This window comes from Sorex fumeus, unplaced genomic scaffold (genome assembly GCF_029834395.1).
Source record: "Sorex fumeus unplaced genomic scaffold, SorFum_2.1 ptg000039l, whole genome shotgun sequence".
Classification (NCBI taxonomy): Eukaryota; Metazoa; Chordata; class Mammalia; order Eulipotyphla; family Soricidae; genus Sorex; species Sorex fumeus.
Genome location: NW_026606096.1, coordinates 3,110,205 through 3,134,354, shown reverse-complemented (window position 1 = coordinate 3,134,354; position 24,150 = coordinate 3,110,205). Strand labels below are relative to the sequence as shown.

Below are 24,150 nucleotides of genomic sequence, written 5' to 3'. Positions count from 1 at the left end.
AATTCTAAACCTCATACAACTACACCGAAAAGAGTCGAGTTCAAGAGACTTACTATGTTTGATTATTTCATTTAAAATACTGTTAACAACGGCATCAAAGTCCTGGCTGCTATATAAAAAAAAATAAAAGCTTGGAGCCAACCTTTCCCCTCTTATATACACAAAGCATGCACACTTCTAGCTCTTAGAGTGGCTAAGTGTGATGGCAGTACCCTAGACATGGCTGTTTTCTGGATCATTTACCCTAATTTTTGGTCAATCTACCCCAGTATTTTCTCCCCAGAAAAGTAGCTTGCAGAAGGCAGCTTCAGAAGGATCATCTGTACTGGCAACAACAGCCCTCCAGATTGGCTGCGCACAGGCCTGAACTTGACTCTCATGCTAGCAGGTTCCACCAAGTATGAGAAATGAAGTCAAACCGCCTTGTCTCTTGCCTAACACAGTCCCACCCACACAAATTTTAGAACTAACCCTTCAGCTGGAGGGAGCAGGTCTCGAACACAGGAGGGACTGATGGGGCGGCTTGCTTCAGGCAACGCCAGCAGCACAGTAGCAAAGCATTTCTCTGCTAACTCCAAACCAGACAGGTAAGCAAGAAAATACTTTCCCCATCTCTGCTCCGAGTAACTGCTAAAGACAGTTACGGCGGGGCTCTGTAACGGCACCACGAGCAAGCGCCTCCAGCCCATCTCAGAAATAACACATTCGGTCATCCCCTCACAAAACAGACTGTGTCAGGAGCAATCTCTTCACTGTTTAGCTTCCAGTGGTTTGGCAATTCATCCAGAGCTCCAGCAGAGAGACGCCTGCTTCCCCAAGCCTGCACCCACCCACACCACACGACACAATGACCCCTCGGGGCAACTCTGGGCTTCCGGTTGTGCCAAGGGAAGTGAGGAGCAGAACAAAACCATGAGCAAAAAGACTCTCAGATGTCAAAATGTTACAAATGGAAAAAAATTTTTTTTAAATACGGCAAAAAAAATGGAGATTAGTATTATCACATATTTAAGGTAAAGCCTAAAATGAGTTCGAATTCATTGGTATAACATAACATAAATGTGCTTTAAGAAGTATGTAAGCATATTAACAATTACAGTAAACTTAATCACACCTAATATGAAGAGGACAGAGACCACAGTCAATAATAAGTGTGTGAAGTTCTAGGTAAAAAATGATGATGGGGGCTGGAGCAATAGCACAGTGGGTAGGGCGTCTGCCTTGTATGCGGCTGACCTGGGTTCGATTCCCAGCATCCCAGATGGTCTCCTAGCACCGCCAGGAGTAATTCCTGAGTGCAGAACCAGGAGTAACCCCTGAGCATAGCTAGGTGTGACGTTAAAAAAAAAAAAAGATGATGGGTTACTGAGCAATTTATGAAAAACTATTTCACATGGAATTTCAGAAAGCCGCTAACAAGTTTTCCCGAAAAAATTCAAAATCTCCTAAGAGATTTTACATGGAAACTGAATCAAATATGTAGGGGATTTCTCCATGTATCACAACCAAAGCCACCTGCCCACATTTTGACCTCCAAATTAGGCCATGAATATCCCGAGTCAGTGCTGGTTAGCTAGAGCGAGTGCCCTAACTAGGTGAGGAAAAGAAAAGAACACAGGAAGTTCTACTATCAAGGTTTGCTTTACACGCCATGCTCCATCACTACTGTGAAGGCCTCACCACGTACAGAACAGCACACCGAGGGAGAAGTTAAAACAAGAGACTTGATGTTCAAAAAAAACAGATGTGTTCAAAATAGGTTTGCGGCTGCTTTCTGAAATGCCCGTGAGCGCCTCGAAGAGGGGCGAATGGTTAGAACCGTACAAAACTGCCTTCTCCAAGTGAGGCTGGCACACAGATGGAGAGCGGGACGACAGATGTGAAGGACCGAAGAGAGAGACCATAGCCTGCCGCATCAGCGTCCCAACTGCAGCCTCTGAGTCATCGGCCCCAGACCGAGGAGGCAAGCTACTACGGAGAGAAACAGGAGCAGTGCCAGGTAAACAGACTCCACAGCCGGCCCTGCCTCCATTCATCTTCTCCAACAGCATATAAACCTTCAAAGGGGTTTTCCAGTTTTAAAAAAATATCCAGTACTTCTTAAGTCTACAGGCTCATGACTTACTTTCCTCATCAAAAGAAACAGAAAATGCATATAGCTGAATTCTAAGAAGCTTAACCTGACCCTTTTAAAAATGGTTTTATGATTCTTCCATTATGTACAAGCTTTTGTTTTTCTTTATAAAAAAAATCAATGCTTCCACCTGAGTGGAAACTCTGCCATGAGGAAAATGCCATACAAAAGGACTGGGGGGAAAAAAAAACAAACAAGAAAAGGTGAAGTCAGATATGTAATTAGACAATGGCAGGTGAACGAGAACAACGGTTTCAGCAGAGCTGTGCAAAGCCAGCGGGGACAGACACCAGGGCCAGATCCCTTCTCAGTTCACGGTGGGGGATCTCAAGTCCCACGGGACGTAAAGGAACTCATATCATGGAAAGCAGAAGATGCTCTGGATTCAGAGAACCTAGGTAATAAGCACTTTCCGGCCAGGGGCCAGAGCAGAGGAGAGCGGTGGCGATCAGAGCAGGCCCTTCAGGGCTCACTCTGCACACTCCGCTGGAACTCCGCTCACTTCCGCTCAACACCTTTTCACCTCGGGCAAGTGGTAAGTGAAGAATGAATTCCAGCCACAGAGCCCCAAGGCAAAGTCTTTGCAGTGAATCTGGATCTGAAGTGGTGTGCATCACCTTTTCCTGCTAAGAACTCTGTAGATTTTTCTTTTCTTTAAAAAAAAAAAGATGAAATGGAGACTTTTCTGGGAGGTAGTTTACAAACAGAATGGTCTGCCTCATACACTGGAGCTAAGGTTGTAAACTTTCATTTAAAACGGGAAACAAGTACTTCCCCAGATTGGCTGATCTCAAAGAGAACAAAATCATCATCACCTCTCAGAGGCTTCAAGGGGAGGTACAGAGCCAGTGGACAGCCAGTGGGCAATAAGACAAGCTCCTAGGAAGTCACTCTGCCCCCTGTTCCTAGGCACCCCTGTGTCGAGATGATTATCAAAGGTATCATTTACAAAAACAAACCAATGGCTTTTTCTCCTTCAATTAAAAAAGATAAATACTTTTTTTGTGCTTTCAAAATGTCAAGAATCTAGTTAAATCGAGCCACCAAAACATTTCCTTAATGTACAAAATGTTAATTAACCTAATTAACTAAGAACAATTCCAAAGTGCTGCTGAGAGATTTAATTTCAAAGAGGCATGCAAACAAACAACTCCAATAGGGGGGAAAAATTCATAAGGTTTGCTCCCCCTCACTATTGAATACTACCTCTCAACACTAGTATTGCACATCTCAGAAACAGAACTTTAGGCTGATGACCACACACACACAAAAAAAACTAGTAACAGGTCACTATATTCTACGAGTATAAAAGCAGTTCCCTGAATATTGTCCCTCTGCTACCAAAACCCTAGAGAGATGTCTTGATCATGTACAAGCTTCTCTTATAAACAAATTAAAGCAAATATTAAACAGCTGGAAGATGCTGGTTTCTATCAGTGTCATTTTCAGCCCTCAAGTCCTTACTCTCTCATTCCATTTAGTTCCGGTGACTGAACTGTATAAACTGTTTCCAGGGTTAAAAGACGAGTTAAATGGGCAGGGCTGGTGGTGCCACTATGGCAGGATACAATCCAATCTCAGACCTTAAAGTCAAGTTTCCCAAAGATTCCAAAGTGGTACTGGTACAATACATCAATTCAGATTGGGGAAACGAACACATCTCTGCCGCAGGCACCAATGACCTGATGGAAAGATTCTATGTGGTCGGTCATGCCGCCGTGAAGCCTCCGCTCGTCACCACCGACGGACGGGCACACTCCAACCCCAACAGGAGCGTTTCAAGGGAACTCTTCTCCCTCGTTAGAACAATTTGCTTTACTTTGCTTTTCCTCTTCCTAATTAAATCTCTGAAAGTATCACAACCTCTAATAACCTTCAGTTTCAAAGACGATAAATATATAGTAGTAGAAAACAGGGTAAAAAGGACAGAAGGAAGGGGTCATTCACAATGGGTACCTTCTGGCTGGGAATAGCCCACGTGCTGTTTTGGATCTAGCTCCATCTTCTCCTCTGAGATGCCTCGAGGTTTCAAACCCCAGCCCCATCCTCCCCCGAAACCATGCTGTAACATACGCCTCGGAGAGCAGACATTTCTGTGCTGATATGTCCTCTACACCCATGGGTTGTTGTCAAGACTGTCTCAAACCCCACGTTAAATCATCTTCCTGTGGCGGAATGGATCCATGCTCTAGTGACAGGCTTGAGGCGAGATTACGAAAAGGGCTAAGCACCCCACCCTGAATCAGCGAGAAAAGGTGTCGCTTTGCAGAATTACTTACATATGTTACAGCTGACAACAGTAGACTCTTCCCCCCCATTCTGCTTTCGGAGAAAGTAGAAATGGCACCATTCCACTCTTACTCCGTATAAATGGAATGATTCTTTTCGCCCTATTGCTTACATACAGCTCACTTCTAATTATTCAACAGAATATGCTTAGTCTTGAAGATAGGACCAATTTCGCTGAATGGCAATAGTGCCATTTCACTGAACTAGTCTATCCTTAAATAATATACTTGAGGCATAGTTTTTTTTTTCCAGGCAAAGTGTTCTGATAAGGCAGGAATAACTTTGCTCTTGATTCCTCTTGCAAAGCATAGCTGCTAATCCTGCCAAACATTTATTAAAATAAAACTAAAAATATTTTTTAAAAAAAAGTTGATAAAGAGGGCAATGGAGTTTGGACTCCAATAAGGCATCTTTACACACAGTTCCAACTCGAGTTCTTCTCAAAGGGAACCCTATCAAGGCATTTCAGTGGAGGAACAGCCCAAATCTCCATGGTTTGTCACCAGCACTATAGGATGATCAATCGCTCACTTCACTGCAACCACGCTGATGTCTCTGTCTCCTCAGTCCTTGGTTCTCTCATTCTGCAAGTGCAGAGGTTATGTTTTCTGAAGATCTGGGGAAAATGGGCCGGGGGTGGAAGGTCCATCCAGGCCAGACAGAGTGAATGGCCCATGACTGTTCAGCACAGAAGGAAACTGAGGAAGAAGAGAAAACACACAATCACCTCATTACTCCGCTCCAAGTTTCACTGTCTGTCCCCACCCCAGTTCCTAGGCGGAACCGGACAGTCACCTGCAGTGGCTGTGAATCACCGAAGAGTACGCTGGCGTAACAAAATCTTTAAAGAAAAAAGTCTTACAGGGGTCAGAGTGATAGTACAGCAGGTAAGGCGCTTGCCTTGCATGCAGCCGAATAGGGTTTGATTCCCTGGCACACCAGATGCGCCCCCAGACCACACAGGGAGTAAATCCTGAGCGCAGAGCCAGGAGTAAGCCCTGAGCACAGCTGGGTGTGCCCCTCCAAGCTCCCAAAATAGTTGTCTTACATATTAAGCATTAACACTCTCCTCCCTCATTAATAGAACAAAGAACAAGCCTACATAGTTCCCTTATCTAAGGTACAACCGGTTTTCTTTAATTTCAGGCGAAAGCTTTAGAAAGTTTAGTAATGTTAACATACACTATCGACTATGATTCAATTATAAAGCCAGACAATCAGTCTGACAAAAGGAAGTCAAGAAACACCCAACTGAACTCTGTAGCTGGTATGAATGAGTTTCCTGGTCACCCAAGGAAAAAGCTCCCTCCTGCCCGCCCCCATCCCCCCCACCCTTCCCACCCCCATAATACACCCCTGGAGGGAGACTCCAGACTGAGGGGACATGAGCACAGGTCGCTGCTGACCTCTGACTGCTCAAGGGTCTGTTGGTGAGAGGCAAAGACAAATGTGAAAAGAAAAAAGGAACATTATCAGCACTCTTCAGTAATCCAGAACGTTTTATGAGCAAAACTAAAATATACTACCTTTCTTATTTACCCTTATCATTCTTTTTCCTAGAGGAAAAATAGTTATAAATTACAAAATTTAAGAAAATCTTCCAGGGAAAATTTCACCCCTGGGAAAAAAAGAAGAAGAAATCAGCTACAAGAAAGCATACAAGTGGCAGAAATGCCTCCAGTCTCTGCAGTAGTTAACAAGCACCAGGCAACCCCAGGTGGGAATAGGTTTCGTTCCTTGGCCTGTTCCCCCTGGCGGCTCGGTGGCCGACATCCTCCACAGGTTACTGGACAATCAGGTATGGGCCCGCAGTGAGAAGACACGTGGGTCCTCACCGGGGATAGGGGTAGAGCCAGCCCTTCCCTCTCTGCCCCTATGAGACCCCGAGTCGCTGCCTACAAACGGCCTCTCTGGCTCCCAATCAAGCTGCTTAATGGCCATGATCCCAGAGACTCAGGAACAAATCTCAGCACCCAGCAGGTTTTGGCAGAAATTCCTCCACATTTAATTGCTAAAATTTTGGAATTTTACTGTGGCCACGCAACATCATATGTTATTCATAACCAGCAATAGAAAACAAACTGTCTACGGTTGCCTTTTCAGCAGATCTGAGTGTTGGGGTAAAACCCCAAATAATAATGGTGGGTCTGGTGTTGAAATATTGAATATAATCAAAATAGACAGACAGTAGTGTGGAAATCATCTGCCCCACAGATAGGGGGAGGGCGTAGAAGGGGGGGTATCCTGGGGTTTTTGGTGGTGGAAAATGGGCACTGGCGAAGGAACGGGTGAAACATCATTGTATGACCGAGACTTAAACCCAAAAGCTTTGTAACTGCTCATATGGTGATTCAATAAATTTATAAAAAGGGGGGAAAAAAAGTAAGGTGGAGTTCATGCCCAATTCAATCAGCCTAATCAATGGCTGAATAAATAGTAATAGTCCTACATTAAAAAAAAAAAAAAGGCTGGGGCTGGAGTGATAGCACAGCGGGTAGGGCATTTGCCTTGCACGTGGCTGACCCGGGTTCGATTCCCAGCATCCCATATGGTCCCCTGAGCACCACCAGGGGTGATTCCTGAGTACAGAGCCAGGAGTAACCCCTGTGCATCACCAGGTGTGACCCAAAAAGTCAAAAAAAAAAAAAAAGGCAAAAAGCATACAAGTTAGAAAGTCTAGATATTTTGGTGGCAAATCATTGCTTAAAAACTGAGTTTTCCTGAGATCTTGGCTAAGTTATGATAGTCATTAAAAATATATATATATTCTAGGGGCTGGACAATGGGTAAGGCATTGACACAGTCAAACCGATTTTGATGCCCAGCACCTCATAGTGGTTCCCCAAGCCCCAGCAGGAGTGATCCGTGAGTGCAGAGCCTGGAGAAAGCTGTGAGCACAGCTGGGGATGGCACCCATGGAAAAGAAAATTTTTTTTTCAATTTAAATGCTATCAATTCTGAGTGATGGACAAATGGGAATATTTTATATACTATTCTTAAGAATGTGTTCTATTGAAAAAAAAAAATCAGTTTAGGCCAGGGAGAGAGCTCAAGTGACGGAGCATGAGCCCCGTGTGGACAACATCCTGAGCACAACCCCCGCCCCTGCGTGGCCCCATGACCACCATCTGGTGCAGCCCAGGCACCACAGGGAGGAGCCTGAACAGCAGAGCAGTCTGCGCTCAGGAAACCCGCACTCAGGAACAGAAGAGCACATCGGAGGCTGAGGAACTCAACAGTATGTTTACCGCAGGCGAGGAGCCGTCAGACCCTGCCTTCCTACCTCTCTCCACTCGACACACCCAGGGACGAGCGAGGGGCTTCCATGCTACTTACCTGGAAAAGCGTGTTAGCACCTTGCAGCCTGGCGGGACTCAGGGGGGCCACAGGGCTGAGCGTGCTCCAGAAGTGGATGCTGGAGAGCAGGGGACTCGGGGTCAGCAGGATGGGCGTCTGCAACAAGCGAGAGAGAATGCTCAGTGGGGACACAGCCTGGCCCGAGTCCTGTACCAAGTCCCGTACGCTAGTCTGGTCACCACCCCATACCCTCCCAAGTCTGAAACTTCATCGTAAGGAAAAACTCACAGGAAATCATGCCTAGACCGAAACAAAATAAAGATCAACTCTTTCAGCTATTTTCTAACGGGGTCGAATTCAGAGACAGAGAAAAATAATGGGGAGAGGAGTCAGAAACGTGTCTTTTCATTACTAATCGGTCTGGGTGTTATTTACTCAAATGTTACACGAGATACGCAAGCTAAGTTTCTAATGTGACTGTACAAACTTGGTATCCAGCATCACTCAAGTAACTTCTGTTTGCTGGTTTTGGGGCCACAGCCGGCGATGCTCAGGGCTTACTCCTGGCTCTGCATCCAGGAGTGATCTCTGGGGGTGCTGGGGACCTACATGTGGTGCCAGGAATCAAACCCGCAGGATGGGGCAAGTGCCTTACCCCACAGGTTAAATCTCTCTGGCCCCAAAAGTAACTCTTCTTAATGTTCTCAGATATTTTGTTTTCTAACTTGAGTTTAAAAAAAAATAAGATGACCAGCTTTTAAAAAATTTAAAAAAATATATATTTATTATATAATTAAAAATATATATTTATTTTAGCTTTTGGGCCACACCCAGCAATGCTCAGTGCTTAGTCAAGCTCTGTGCTCAAGGATCACTCCTGGTGGGGCTTAGGGGATCTTATGTAGTGACTGGGATCGAAACTGGGTTGGTCACATGCAAGGCAAGTGTCCTACCTGCTGTACTATTGCTCCAGTCCGCCAAGCATTTTACTTTTGCAAAGAAAAAGTAGCACTGTAGCACTGTCCTCCCATTGTTCATCGATTTGCTCAAGTGGGCACCAGCAACATCTCCATTGTGAGACTTGTTACCATTTTTGGCATATCGAATACGTCACGGGGAGCATGCCAGGCTCTGCTGTGCGGGGCGGGATACTCTCGGTAGCTTGCCGAACTCTCCGAGAGGGACGGAGGCCTGGGTCAACTGCGTGCAAGGCAAATGCCCTAACCCCTGTGCTATCGCTCCAGCCCAAGAAAAAGTAGAAATATGAAAATATCTGTCTCTTTATAGAACAATGAATGCTGGGATTTTTTTTTTTTTTGCTCTACTTCATTTTGTTTTGTTTTATAGGGGGTGGGAGTGTTGGCTAAGGATTAAAATCACACATACCAGGCGAGTGCTCTACCACAGAGTCACATCCCACATTCATTAATAATGAATTTTTAATACAACACTCCTGCGTTTCTATTCTGGCAATACTACACTAAGGTGAGAAATTGGCTCCCCCCACCCCCCACCCAGTGTCCTAACGGCCCTCTAAGGCAAACCTACTGCTGCCAGCTCTGGATTTCTCTCCCAAGGTGAGGAAACCCAAACGTTGGTGGCACTAAGAAAAGAAAGCGTTACCTGTGAAAAGAGAGCCGGAGTAAGAGACGCAGTCGGGAGAGAGGGGCTCAAGATCCCCAGGGGGCTCGGGTCACTGCCTGTGATCACCAGAGTGGGCGCCAGCTCAAGGCCTTTGGGTTTCTTGGATCTCGAGGAGCTGCTGGTCTTGTCCTTTTCTGGCAAAGCCGAATCCTGCTCTGCAGGCTCCAGGGACAAGTCCTCGGGAAGCTCCACGGGCTGAGAGGCCACGGAATCCATGTCCGTGTCAAGGTCCGGATTGGAACTCAGCGGTGGGGAGGGGGTTCTAGCTGGCTCCTGCAACGGGGAGATGGAGGACACGGGCAGCGGCGGGGGGAAGGCAGGGGGGGCCCGGGGGGCCGGGGCAGGGCCCTCCAGAGAAGGCAGTTTGGAGGAAGCCAACGTCTCCAGGGCTTGGATGGTCTCTGTGGAAGGCGGAGAGATACTTGGGCCCGTGGCAAGGGCGGCAGCCACAGGTTCGGGAGGCGGCTTCTTGGGAGGGGTGGTGACAAATCTGATGACGGAAGGGGCTGGCTCCTGAGACTTTTTCTCTGCCAGCCGCTCGGCTGCATTTTCATTCTTTACAGGTTTGAAAAGCTTCACATTGGAGGAGTTCAAAGAGTTGAGCGTAAACGAAGAATATAAGCCCGAGTGGATGTAGTCATTGCGGCTCGAGGTCTTGCCACCCGGCTGCGGGGGCTTCTCGCGGCCCCCGCTCTCCGTCTCTCTGGAGCTGCCGCTGACCTCGCCGAGGCTCAGGGCTTCGCAGTCTCCCTCGATCCGACCCACCGTCATGGGGTCCATGCTCAGAATCTCCGGGTAAGAGACGAACTTGTACACGAACTTCTGACCGTTCACCTTCTTGATGATATTCTGCAGATAAATAAAGCAAGTATTCTTATGCATCCTGATAAACTCACCTCCTGCGCACAGTTCAGGAGAGAGAGAGAGAGCTGGCTGGAGTGTCTCTGTTCTTGATTTATCTAACCACAAACAGCAAGGCAAGCGCTTCAGCACTGGGTCACACCCCATGCTCTTTTTTGTTCTCTGCTTCTTATTATTTATTTATTTACTTATGGGTTTGGGAATACACGCAGTAGTGCTCAGGGTTTACTCCTGGCCTAAGGTTCAGGGATCATTCCGAGGGGACCACATGGGTGCTGGGGATCAAACCTGGGTTGGCTATGTCCAAGGCAGGCACTCCACCCACTGTACTACTGTTCTGATTCCCCTTTTCTTTTTTCTGCTTTTTGGGTCACACCCGGCGATGCACAGGGGTTACTCCTGGCTCATGCACTCAGGAATTACTCCTGGTGGTACTTGGGGGACCGTATGGGATGGTAGGAATTGAACCTGAATCGGCCACATGCAAGGCAAATACGCTACCCACTGCGCTATCACTCCAGTCCCCTTTCTTTTCTTTTTAAAACATTTTATATTCACTTTTTTTTTAACCTGAGGGAAAATGCAATTAGGAATAATATCCTTATTAAAGTGGGACAGTAAATAAGGGCTTGCAGAAATAAACCTGGACCATGCATATCTTCCACCCCATTCCCCAAACTGAAACCATCACCTAGATCATGTTAAAATAAACCAGGACAGTAGAGCCTGTAACCTCGCACGAAGAGTGGGCAGGATTTTTGTTTTTGAAGCTCTCTCTATAGATATCAGTCACCTAAGGACGCGTGTTACCTTTACATAGTAGTATCGGAGGGCTCGGCTGAGCTTATCGTAATTCATGTTAGGCTTGTTCTTCCGAATGCCCCAGAGACGAGCGACCTCTTCGGCCTGCAGAAGCTTGAACTCCCCGTCGTTGGAGGTCCAGCAGATGGTGTTCTTGTGCTGAGGGTCCTGCAGGAGCTGCAGGAGGAACTGCCACAGGGTGATGGCGCTGTCCATAGCAACAAGCTGAAAGAGAGGCACAGAGGAGAAGCTAGGCAACGACAGCAGCAGCAGCAGCACTTCCCGTCAGTCTGGGGGGCCACACCGGGAAGCGGTCTGGGGCCATCCTGGCTCTGCACTCAGCACCTGTACTCAGGTGTACTATCTCCTCAGGCCCCTGCCAAGACTTCCAAGGCATGCACGCCATGCATGTTCTAAGTGCTCTAAATGCAGTGCTTCATTTTTTTCTTTTGCTCTTTGGGTTGGCCATGTTGGCTGCGTGCAAGGCAAACGCCCTACCGCTGTGCTATCACACCCAGCGATGCTCAGGGGTTCCATCTGGCTCTGCACTCAGGAATTTCTCCTGGTGGTGCCGGGGGAAAACCATATAGGATGCCGGGGATGGAACCTGGGTTGGATGCGTGCAAGGCAAACACCTTACCCACTGTACTATTGCTCTAGCCCTGCAGTGCGTCTCTTCATCTCCACAGTAAGCCCGCAAGTCTGATAAAACAAATAAAACAATCCAAACTTCTCTTATCTAGGAACAAGATTGAATGGGTCAGAATCAAACTTGAAACAGGGGCCGGAGAGATAGTACAAAGGGCCCTTTGCCTTGCAACCTGGGTTCAATCCCTGGCATCCCGTATGGTCCCCTGAGCACTGCCAAGAATGATTCCTGAGTACAGAGCCAGAAGTAACCCCTGAGCATTACCGGGTATGACCCAAAATAAAACAAAAACAAAACAATCGAGCTTGAAACAAATGAAATGAAAAAGATGATTCGTAAAAGATTTAAATAATCTAAGGTCCCGGACGAGACCAGTGCAGCCTCCTGCCCCTGCGCCTCGCTGTTCCTCGCCGGGGTCCCTTGGAGGGGAGTGGGTTGAACTTTCCTCCCCGCCCCGATCAGGGCTCCGGCAGCCGAAGACCTCCAGGACCAGCCACCACCATGCTGAGACCACTCTCTCCGCACACATGAAGGTACTGGCTGAGGGACAAAGCCACGCGGGTTTCGGGGCTGAGATCTCCAAGCCTACTCGAATTGGAGTTGAGCATCCTCCACCCAGATCCTCCAAATTCCAGTAGTCGGGGGTCACACCCAACACCTGGCCCCCTGGCGCCGTGTAATCCCATCAAGACTCAGAGACTATAAAATCCAGCTCCCGGAACCGTGCGGCCGCGCGACATCTTATCAGGACATCTTTTTATGACATCTTATTATCTCATTCCTACTTTGGACAAACTTGCAGGCTATCAAATGTAGCCTGCCCACAGGGCAGAGTCTGGCAAACTCCCAGTGGCGTACCAAATATGCCAAATACCAGTAACAATGATGGGTCTCATTCTCCTAAAGAGCCTTGAATATAATCTCAGGGCTAGGATGAAAGAGACGTTACTGGGGCCTGCTCGAGGCAATCGACGAATAACAGGATGATGAATGAATGAATGAATGAAAAGGTCACAAAAAGAGGGACCGGAGAGACAGTATAACGGGTATGGTGCCTGCCTTGCTATACGGCTGACCCAGAATTGATCCTGAGACAATGGTATGGTTCCCCAAGCACCACTCCTGAGCAGAGTCAGCTATGAGCCCTGAGCACTGTCTGGTGAAGCCCCAAAACCCAAAAGGAAAAAAAAAAAAAAACAGAGTCACAAAAAGAGGGAGGGGGAAGGGCTAAGTTCCTATCTGGATCTAGAGGCTCCTTTTGTGGCTGAGTAAGGGGTTCGGGGTCACACCTGACAGCAGTCAGGGTTCATTCCCAGCTCTGCACTGAGGAATCAGTGCTTAGAAGACCATATGTGGTAGGATCGAACCTTATCCGGTGTCCTATGCCTCCTGCCTCCGTTTTTTTCCTGTGTGTGTGTGTGTGTGTGTGTGTGTGTGTGTGTGTGTGTGTGTGAGAGAGAGAGAGAGAGAGAGAGAGAGAGAGAGAGAGAGAGAGAGAGAGAGAAGGGGGATCAAAGAAGTCAGGGCCATACAGTGCTCTACATCCCAGTTCTAGAGTCTGGGCTTTTAACCCTATCATGATGCTTAAGAAAAGTCTTGGGACCAACGGGACAGATATTACTGTGGGGAAGGCACCTCGAATCTGATGGACCCAGGTTAATTCCCACTACCACATACGGTTGCTGAGCATAGCCACGTGTGACCCAAACCTCACCCCTCAAAAAGGCAAGTCTTGCAGAGGGTTTGAGGAGACAGCGCAGGGGCTGAGCACAGTGTGCTTCGCATCCAGGAGCCCTAGATTCAATTCCTGGCACCACACAGACCTGAGAAGCACCAAGTGCTCCTGGGGGTGGCCCACAAACAAACAAGCCCAAATTCAGCCCCTAAATCTACCTAGTTGGGTGTACGTGTGGGTGTGTCGTGTCTCTGAGTGGCCTGGCACGCAGGAAATAATCTACTTCTGCTCCACTGGCATTTCTCCTGCAAATAGTTTCCATTATCATAAATGTAATTTACATATAAATTGGCAGCACTGAAAATTCATCAGAATGTTCTCTGATTTAATTTACAAGTTCTGTCACCATCCTGTCCACGGGGATTCCATGTACATAGATCTTCCTTTTACTTAATTAGCAACCTTTATTGGATTATCAAGACATGAACTAAAATGTACTTGCAATTTCAGGACCCCCAGTTTATCAGGCCAGTTTCTTTAACTCTATACTCTTGGCCTCTCAGATAACTCTGTTCCTGAAGGTTCTCCTGTGCAAGGGAGTCATTTAATAGCATCCTTAGCCTTCTGCTTCTGAATACCAGTAGTACCACCAATTTAGGATAATCAAAACTGTCTCCAGACATTGCCAAACGAACTCTCAGGAGACAAAACGATCCTGCTTCTAACCACTGGTTCAGACAAGGGAACAGCAAGAGAATATCCTCACAAAGCTGTTTTCTTTACAGAATGCCTTGTTTATCCCCAGCACCACGTGGTCTCCCTAGAATAGACCATGGATGATCCCGCAAGCACCCCCAAGTATGATCCACAAACAAAAAAAAACCACCTGATTTATTAGAATTCTTACTCAATTTTGGGGGGACAGAGTGATAGTAGAGCTTCTATGCAGCCAACCCAGGTTTGATCCCCACATCCCAAAAGGTCCCCTGAGCAGTGCTAGGAGTGATTCCTGAGTGCAGAGCCAGGAGTCAACCCTGAGCACTGTTGGGTGTGAACATCAGTTCTCTAGTCTAATACATATAAATACATCCTAAGGAGTCTACAGTTGAATTTTACACATAAAAATTTAAAAAGTCTCTGGGGGGAGCAACACAAAGTGACAGTACAGTGGGGTAGGGTACTTGCCTTGATGCAGCCAACTGGGGTTCAATCCCTGGCACCCCATATGGTCCCCCAGCCCCCCCCCAAAGAGTGATACATGAGCACAGAGTCAGAAGTAAGGCCCTCAGTATCACCAGGTGCGGCCGCAAAAACAAAAACATTAAAAAATTAATTTTAAAAGATCTCTATATGTAGGGATGAGATACTGTGGATTAAAAAACAGGATTGAGGGGTTGGGGAGATAGTATAGTGGGTCGGGCACTTGTCTTGCACACAGCTGACCTGGGTTTGATGCCGGCACCCTGTGTGTCCCCTGAGCAGAGGCAGGAGTGATCCCTGGCCAGAGAACCAGGAGAAAGCCCTGAGAACAGTCAGGTATGGCCCCCAAACAGAACAAAACAAAAACGAAGATCTGAAAACAAACAAAATCAATTACATGAAAATACCACAAGAAGAGCTAAATTGAACTAACACCGAAGTTAGCAAATAATACAATCAAGTGAGAAAATACTTAGAATACAAGAAAATATTTTCAGTGAGAGACTTGCATCTGTAAAGAATTCTTGCAATTTATAGCACAGCTGGTAGGGCATTTGCCTTGCACACCATCGACCTGGGTTTGATCCCTTGGCATTCCATATGGTCTCCTGAGCATTGCCAGGGGTAATTCCTGAATGCGGAGTCAGGAGTTACCCCAGAGCATCGCCGGGTATGGCCCAAAAACAACAACAACAAAAAATATTTGAAAATAAAAATAATGCAAAAAAGGAACAATGAAATAATCCAAGGGCTGGGAGCATGCCTTGCCTGTGGAAGCCCTAGGCTTGCTGGTGGCTTGACTAGTCCCTGACCTGCCCTCTCCCCACATACTGCCAGATATGACCCCAAAACAAAAGGCAAAAATTTTAAATCTATTTTTAAATGTATTGAAGTAATAATGTACCGCATCACACCCACCCGCAAGGTGCCAACATTCTCCTACTACTGTTCCTTTCCCCCATTATGCCCCGCCCGCTAGGTGACCTCCGTTCTGTGGTCAGAGTCTATGTGTGTTTTTATTGTCCGATGGAGTCTTTGTTTTATAGACCACCAATCAGTGAGATCACCAGGAATTTGTCTTTTTCCTTCTGACTTACTCAGCATGACACTCTAGCTCTATCCAAGATGTAGCAAAAAAAAAAAAAAAAGCAAGACTTCCCATTTCCTCATGGATGAGTTCACTCCACTGCGTGTGTGTATTCCACACCTTCCCAACCCACTCATGTGCCTCTGGGTGCTTGAGGGCGTTTCCAGATCTCGGCTGTTATAAACAGAACTGCAATCAACATAGGTACAACCTTTATCTTTTTGACTAAGTTGATTTTGAGCTCGCTGGATAGATACCTAGAAATGAAATTGCTGGACCATATGGCAGTTCTACTTTCAACTTTTAATTTTCCAAACTGTTCTCCATCGAGGTTGAACCAATTTACCTTCCCAACACAAAAACGAAGGTTCCGTCTTACACTTGATCTGGGCCAAAAGGATGAGAAGCGAAGAGGGTTCCATTTTTCTCTACAGCACTCCTGCCTTTCTTTCTTTTATGCTGTGCCAACAATCAAACCAAGAGCTTCACATGATTTCTGGGATTTCTGTTGTTTGTTTTTGTTTTTCTTTTCTCCAGCCATACGCAGAGAGCCAGCTAGGCCCAGCGGAACAGGCAGTGCTGGCGATCAACCTGGACCTCCTCCCCGTGTGCTCTACCCTCTGCGTGATCTCCTGGGCACAGCCACCCTCACTGATGTGAGGTGATATCTCATTATTGTTCTGGTTGGTATTTTCCTGATAATCTGTGACAGTGGTCATTTTTTTATGGAGGGGAGAAGAATTTGACAGAGTCTTCTCTGAAGACTATCTTCTTTCATAAATAGCCAGCAAAGCACATGAAAATATGCTAACACTGTTAGCTCTTAGGCAAAAGCAAATCAAAACCACATGGAGATAGTGCTTCAGAGGGCTGAAGAGATGGGGTTTAGTTAAGGCGCCTGCCTTCACACGGTCAACCCCGGTTCAATCCCTGGTGTGACATATCCCTGGTCCCTGAGTGGGCAGAGGGTCAGGAGTAAGCTGAGCACAGCTGAGTGAGGCAACCCCACACCCCCACAAAGGAATACCATTCAGACATAGCAGTATGGCTGTAATGGAAAAAAAGGACCAAAACATGGGGCCAGAGAAAGAGATCAATGGGGGGACCGGAGTGATAGCACAGCAGGTAGGACATTTGCCTTGCATGCAGCTGACCTGAGTTCAATCTCCAGCACCCCATACAGTCTCCCACGCACTGCCAGGAGTAATTCCTGAGTGCAGAGCCAGGAGTAACCCCTGAGCACTGCTGTATGTGACCCAAAAAAGAAAAAAAAAAGAAGAAGAAAGAGATCAACGGGCACAAGCGTTGCATATAAGAGGGTCCCCCAGTTCAATACCTGGCACTGCCAGGAGGAAACCCTGAGCACTGAGACAGGAGTAGACCCCTGCACACTAGCAGGTGTGACCCCCAAACCAAATACAAGACTAAATAAGAGAAAGAATGACAAAAACAAGTGTTGGTGAGGTTGCAGAGTTGAAAATCCACTACTGGAGGAATGCATGACACAGCCACATTGAGAAAGAGTTTGACAGTTTCTGAAATGCTAAGTAATTTCAATCGAAGGTATGTAACACCCGACAAAGTCAAGATTACTCCCACAAAAACACTTGTGTAGTAATGTTCTCGGCAGCATGATTCATATCCCCCAAATATAAACAAGCCAATGTCCATTAGCCGATGAAGAAAAAAACCAACACGGTCCAAGCATGCAGTAGTCTAGTACTCAACCAGGAAAGCCCTGGCACATGCCAGCCAAGGGTGGAAACAAGCCAAGTGAAGAAGCCATAAAAGATCACAGGTCATAGTATTCCACTTACAGAACGTGGACACCCAGAGGATGCAAATCTACCTGAGAAGTAGAAGACAAATGCCCAGGGTTGGCTGGGCAGTGGGGAGAGAGACAGGCCAAGATTTTATTCTTTTTTGGGTCACACCCAGCGATGCACTCAGGAATCACTCCTGGCGGTGCTCGGGGGACCATATGGGATGCTGGGAATGGAACCCTGGGTCGGCCGTGTGCAAGGCAAACACCCTACCTGCTGTGCTATTTCTCCAGCCCCGGCAGAGCACTTTTTAAATGATGTTGAAAACAAAACTAACTCTGTGGACACTGCCAGTCGGGCCAGGGTAGCCTCATTCTACCAACTCTCAGAGGATGGTATCCTTCGTGGAGCAACTCCCTCTCCTCCCAAACTAGGAACTGCACCAAAAACTTGGGCTTCTCAAACTTATTCTGACACTCACGTTGTTCTAATCCTCACAATGCTGGCCTGGACCCCGATTATGCTGTCAGTCCCAGAGTGAACTGAGAAGCCAAGGCCGGACTCCGAGTGCCTTTCATGCGGTGAGCACCCAGTCTGACAGGAGAACCACTCCCTGAGGAGTATGCAGTCCCGTCACCAGGAGCTGCAACCAAGTGTAACCAGTCACAGCGACACGAGGCACTCTCTTAATTAAATACCAGTGCCTGGGGGCTGGAGAGAGTCCAGCTAGGTGGCAAGGTAAGGTAAGCCTTGCACGTGCATCACCCAGCACCTCATATGGTCATCTGAGCCTGCTAGGAGTGACCCCTGAGCACAGAACCAGCAGTAAGCCCTTAGCACCACTCGGTGTGACCCAAAAAGCAAAAAAAAAAAAAAAAAAAAGGAAATACAGAGGATCGGGTGCTTGACTTCACATGGCCAACGTGGACTCAGTCCCTGGCACCACATTTGGTTCCCTGAGCCCAGTCATGAATGATCACTAAGCACAGAGCATGGACTAGGCCCTGAGCCCAGATGGGTGTGGCCCCCAAGTCAAAGAAAGACCTACCAGGGCCCTCTAGAAACGAGTGTTTCCCAATGGAATAATATGCAGCTCTAAGAAAGAAAAAAAGTCAAGCAATTTGATTAAACTAGAGGAGGGAAGGAAAAGGATAATTCTATGTCATACGACTTCTTGCCTATGTGGCCTTAATGATGCGGAGCAAGGTAGCAACAAAGGGTGAAAGGCAGCAGAAGGGGAGAACCGAACCACAGAGGTGCTGTCGGGGGGAGTCGGAAGCGGGTGGCATCAGGGCTGGAGCGGTAGCACAGCGGGGAGGGCGTTTGCCTTGCACACAGCTGACCCAGCTTCGATTCCCAGCATCCCATTTGGTCCCCCGAGCACTGTCAGGAGTGATTCCTGAGTGCAGAGCCAGGAGTCAGCCTTGAGCATCGATGGGTGTGACCCAAAAAGCCAAAAGAAAAAAAAAGGGAGGGGTGGCATCATTAACACTATTACAATCACAGTATCTATCAATAAAAAAAGGTTTGAGTGTGTGGGGGGGGGCGGTGAATTCGATGTTTTCATGGCCTCACTGAGGTGGATTAAAATAGTGGTTTTATGTTATGGATATCACATACATATTGGCCAGAGGGACTACCTGTCACTTCTCTCACTTTTTCAGAGCCTTTCTTCTGATAATGCCTGTTTATAGCAAGAAAACCGGAGGGGGTATAAGGGCAACTGGGGGGCACCAGGCCACATCCAGCAGCGCTCAGCCGCCACTACTCCTGGCTCAATCAAAGCTAGGGGATTAGTCCTGGCAGTCAAGGAACCGAACCAACCACAGCCTCCGGCGAGTCAAGCAAGTAAAGCCTAAAGTACAGCCTCCAGCCCTTTGTGCCATCTCCTAGGCCAGGGCAAGTTATTCTTTAATCATCTGATTTGGCCTGAGGACAGAGCTGAGTGGAAAGGAGCAAGTTTCACTTGAGCCCTGGTATCACGATGAGAAAAAAAAAAAAGGGGGGGGGGGTGGAGACTACTTGATAGTCTAGACCTGTAAACAGAGTAAGTTTAACAAAAATCACCCAATTTCCAGACATCCTCTCCTATCCAGAAAATCTATACAGGTGTATGTGGGTGACCTGGGGGTGGGTTATTCGCACTGCACATATGAGGGGTGGGTGGAGAACGACAAGGGAGAGGAGGGCAGGGAGAGAAGGACAAAGGTGGGCTAGGTAGGACAAGAGACAGGGAAGAAAGTCAAGTCAGAATTGGAACCTGATGTTATAAAGTGCAAACTTGGCACTTTATAACACCAAAGGGAAAAAAATCTCCTAACCAAATCCTAGCCTTTTTTTTTTTTTGGCTTTTTGGGTCACACCCAGCAATGCTCAGGGATTACTCCTGGCTCTGTGCTCAGGAATTCCTTGGAGGACCATGCTGGGGATTGAACCTGGGTCGGCTGCGTGCAAGGTGAATGCTTTACCCACTGAACTATGGCTCCGACCCCACAAATCCTCGTCTTAATACCTGTCTTGAGAGAATGCTTGAGACCTGGAGGCTTCTAACAGGTAAGTGACACATCCAAGAAGACAAGAGCTAACCCTCACAGGTATGAGCCGGGGGTGTGGGGGCGACTAAAACCTCATGGGAAGGGGGGTGTTCCAGTCCATCCTTCATGCCCTACCGAGGTCACCAGTTGCCCCCCACGAGCAGCTTTCCAGCACGGCCACAGCCCCAGAAGCACAAGGACTTAATGCAGAACCCAGCAGCTTGGAGCAGAAAAGTGAAAGGACTATGCATTAATCCAGGCCATCATGTCTGCCCAGAGGGGAAAGGGTGTTGGTCCCTTCCGCCCTCCTCCCTCTGGAAAGAAAGATGGCGGCCACATGGGAGCCTTGTGGACAGCAGGTATGAGCTGGGGGTGTGGGGGCGACTAAAACCTCATGGGAAGGGGGGCATTCTGGTCCGTCCTTCACGCCCTACCGAGGTCACCAGTTGCCCCCCTCGAGCGGCTCTCCAGCACGGCCACAGCCCCAGAAGCACAAGGACTTAATGCAGAACCCAGCAGCTTGGAGCAGAAAAGTGAAAGGACTATGCATTAATCCAGGCCATCATGTCTGTCCGGAGGGGAAAGGGTGTTGCCCCAGTCGCCTTCTCCTCTCTGGAAAGAAAGATGGCGGCCGCATGGGAGCCTTGTGGACAGCAGGTATGAGCCGAGGGAGTGGGGGAGACTAAAACCTCATGGGAAGGGGGGCGTTTCGGTCCACCCTTCACGCCCTACCGAGGCCACCAGTTGCCCCCCACGAGCGGCTCTCCAGCACGGCCACGACTCCAGAGCACAGAAACCAATTTCTTAACTATCTGACTTTCGGTAGAAATATGAACTATGGCTCCGACCCCACAAATCCTCGTCTTAATACCTGTCTTGAGAGAATGCTTGAGACCTGGAGGCTTCTAACAGGTAAGTGACACATCCAAGAAGACAAGAGCTAACCCTCACAGGTATCAATAAGTAAAATAGCAGAAATTTTACTTCCTTCCAGGGTCAATAAGTAAAATAGCAGAAATCCAAAACCAACATTTAATTCTTGAACCCAGCTGTAGAAAGCAAATCACTTCACAATGCTTTTTCAGCATGTCTGATTGGGGGGGGGGGGTAAACTCTAAATAATAGTGGTGAATCTTTTATTGAAACAATGAATCTAATCAAAGCAGATAGAGTGTTAACTAGAATTCATCTGCCTCACAGGGACTGGGAGGGGTGGGGGGTGGGATTTTATTGGGGTTCTTCATGGTAAAAAAAAAAAAGTATTGGTAAAGGGAAATGTGTTTGATATTTGCATGACTGAGACCTAAACCTGAAAGCTTTGTAACCTTTCCCACGGTGATTCAATAAATAAATAAATAAAAAAGAAAAAAAAAAGAGCTAACCCTCAACATCTCCACCACATGTATACAGCACCATGAGGACACACAGCAGTGGAGGTGGGCCCTGAGGTGGGCCTGGCAGAGTTTAAAGCCATGGTTATGAGGGGAGGGCGGGAAGCCCTGCTAGCCACAGCCCAAGCCAGGCTCAGGCATGAAAGAAGACGTGGTGGCTTGGGACTGAAGGAACAGAAAAGAATCTTGGAGGGGGGTGGGGGTGGGTGGGTAGAGAACAAAGTCATAAAACATCCATCTTCATTAAATACTTACAGGAATACTTTATTCAGTTTTTCTATCAAGTTATTCTTGGAAAAGGTTGGTAATTTTTGTTTTTAATGGTAAAGTCAAATTAAACTTCACCCTAAACTTCCATGATTTCTTCAATCATAAGAAAAACGAAAGGGAAGAACTCAAAAGCTATTAAAAACTACAGAGGCAAGGGCTGGAGAGGGAGTTCAGCAGGTAGGATGTTTGCATGTGCCCAGTCGGGGTTGGGTCACCGGCATCCCCTGAACACCTCTAGGAGTCATTCCTAAGTGGAATGCAGAACCAGGAGTGAAGCCCGGGGCACTGCTGGGTGTGGCTCCCCCAAAACAAACAAACAAAAATCACAAAGGTGAAATGAAGTAATCAAGTACACTTTGGGGCCGCCCAGGGAGCTGAAAGGGCCAGGTAGGAGGTAGGATTCCAGCTGCTGCACACGTGGGGCCCTGAGCTCTGCCAGGAACGACCCCAGCAAGGAACAGGGAGGTGTCCCACAGGATACAGCCCACCCAGCTCCCCCACAGGAAAAAACAACTTTATTTTCCTTCTCATGAAAAATCTCATTTTCCACTGAGAGGTTTTAGGAGTAGAACAATGGTAGGTAAATGCTTCACTTATCCAAAAGAAGAAAGCGAAATGTTTTGGCAAGCACAAAAACGGATATAAAAATTGAAAAACACGGTTTTCAGGGGGCACTGGGGCCAGCCCCCCCCACGGACTCAGCCAACCTTCCGGATGCCCCGCCAGGGAATCCCAGCAGTGCTGGGGGTGGGGGTGGAGGTATGGAGGGGGGATCTGATTTTCAAACCATGAGAAAATAGCAAACAACTTCAAAAATAGTGGGTTGATCCCCGTAGCTACATTGAAAGAGGGAGCATTCTGAACTTAAATTATTAGAGAAAGGAAGTCTTCATTAAGGGAAATCTTTTCCATCCTAAACATGTTTATAATAAACAGAGTCCAGTTGCTGTGGTGACCCACGGCTCAAGTATCTTACGGAAACAGTAGCTATCAGACCCCCAAAGAATCCAAATTTCAGGGCGTTGCTTCGATTAAAAAAAAAAAGAGACGCTCTTGAAGAAAGGGGACCAAGGCTGGCTTTGAACATAAGCGCGAGTGGGCGCGCGCGAAGCCCCGGTCCCGGGCAATGCGCGGGTCCACGCTGGGCTGCACTGACCCCCCGAGGGGCGAGGAGGAGCCGGGAGGGGCGCTCAGGTGGGTGCGAGGGAGGCGGGCTGCCCCGGGGGCACGGGTCCAGGTGCTTCCAACAGCCTCGGCGGCGATGGGGAAGGTTCAAGTCAACCACAGGACCCCCTCCAGCGACCCCCAAAGCCACTGCCCCTGGGCGGCTCCCCCCCGCGCGCGCGGCAGCTGGACCCTAACCGGAAAGTAAAGGCTGGGTGCTGGCGAGAAGGCGAAACAAACACACAGACACACACACACACACACACACACACACTCGGAAAAAAAAAAAAAGAAACTTGACACCGGATGAGCAGAAGCGCGGGGAGAGGGGGAACCGCGCGGGGCCGTGCGCCCCCGGAGGAGATCAAAGTTCGGGGCGTGGGCAAACTCACGCGGCCTCGGGAGGCACTCAAGTCCTCCACTTTCATTTTCCAGCCTGCGGGCTCCGGAGTCGGGCCGATTCCCTCCGGTGCCCCGCGCCCGGGCCCCGCCAACACCGCCGCCTCCTGCCCCCGCGCGCGCGCGCGGGACCCCCCAGCCGGGGCGCAGAGGGCACGCGGGGCGCGCTCGCGTCCACCTGCGCGCCGCGGGCCGGGCGGGGGCGCGCGGCAGGGGGAGGCGCGTGCCCGCGGGCCGGGCGGGGGCGCGCGCGCGCTTCCTGCGGGGCCGCCGGCCGCTCCCCGCCCGCTTCCCTCCGCCCCCGCCCTCGGGACCCCGCCGGGGCGCGCGCGCGAGGCCGGCCGCTCACCGAGGCCGCGCGCGCGGGGCTCCCTCCGAGTGTGCGCCTCGACCACCGACGCTCGTCTCGGCCCGCCGCCGCTTCACGCCGGCAGCTGGAGGGCGGCGCGGCGGCCGCGGCGACCCCCGCGCCGGAGCCCGACAAGGCGGCGGCGGAGGCCGAGCCGAGCCCGCCGGGTGCCCGCCGCCGCCGCCCGCATCGCCCGCCGCGCCTCGCGCCCCGCCCGCCGCCCCCGCACGCGCCCGCGCGCGGGGCTCGGGCCGCTTCCCGCCGGGCGCGCGCTCGGGCGTTCCCCGCCGGCCGGGCCTGCCCGTCGCCCCGCGGCCGCCGCCACTCTCGAACCCCCCACGGCGGCGCCGGGGCCCCTCCCAGACGCCCCGCCACGGGCGTCACTTCCGGGGGCGGGCGGGGAGGAGCCGCCGGCGAGCCCCCCCCCCACTCCCCCGGCTGGCAGTGGGGCGCGGGGGGCGGGCGAGGGCGCCCCCTGCAGGCCCCCGGCGCCCTCCCCGTTCGCTTCCGGCTCCCCGTGGACCACCGCAGCCGCGCGGGAGCTGCCCCACCCGGCCGGCTCAGCCGCTCCTGCACCCCGCCGCGGCGAGCGGCTCCCCGCACCTCCCCGGGCTCCCTGATGGGGTGCAGCTTAGTCACCCCG

At 49.3% G+C, this 24,150-nt stretch overlaps 1 protein-coding gene across 2 annotated transcripts; it reads right to left on the bottom strand.

The window, feature by feature from the left end:
• Positions 1-4,270: 4,270 nt before the first annotated feature.
• On the bottom strand, positions 4,271-23,662 carry ELK4 (ETS transcription factor ELK4). 2 transcript variants are annotated; one of them, XM_056119076.1, is made up of 5 exons: positions 23,508-23,662; positions 11,036-11,251; positions 9,344-10,213; positions 7,760-7,876; positions 4,271-5,121 (listed from the first exon to the last, which is right to left on the bottom strand). In XM_056119076.1, exons 2-5 carry the CDS (start codon positions 11,240-11,242, stop codon positions 5,023-5,025), a joined length of 1,293 nt encoding a protein of 430 aa, XP_055975051.1. In that variant the 5' UTR covers positions 11,243-11,251; positions 23,508-23,662; the 3' UTR covers positions 4,271-5,022. The 2 variants fall into 2 exon arrangements, with proteins under 2 accessions (XP_055975051.1, XP_055975050.1); XM_056119075.1 differs by lacking the exon at positions 23,508-23,662 and adding an exon at positions 23,152-23,255.
• Between the last annotated feature and the right edge of the window lie 488 nt (positions 23,663-24,150).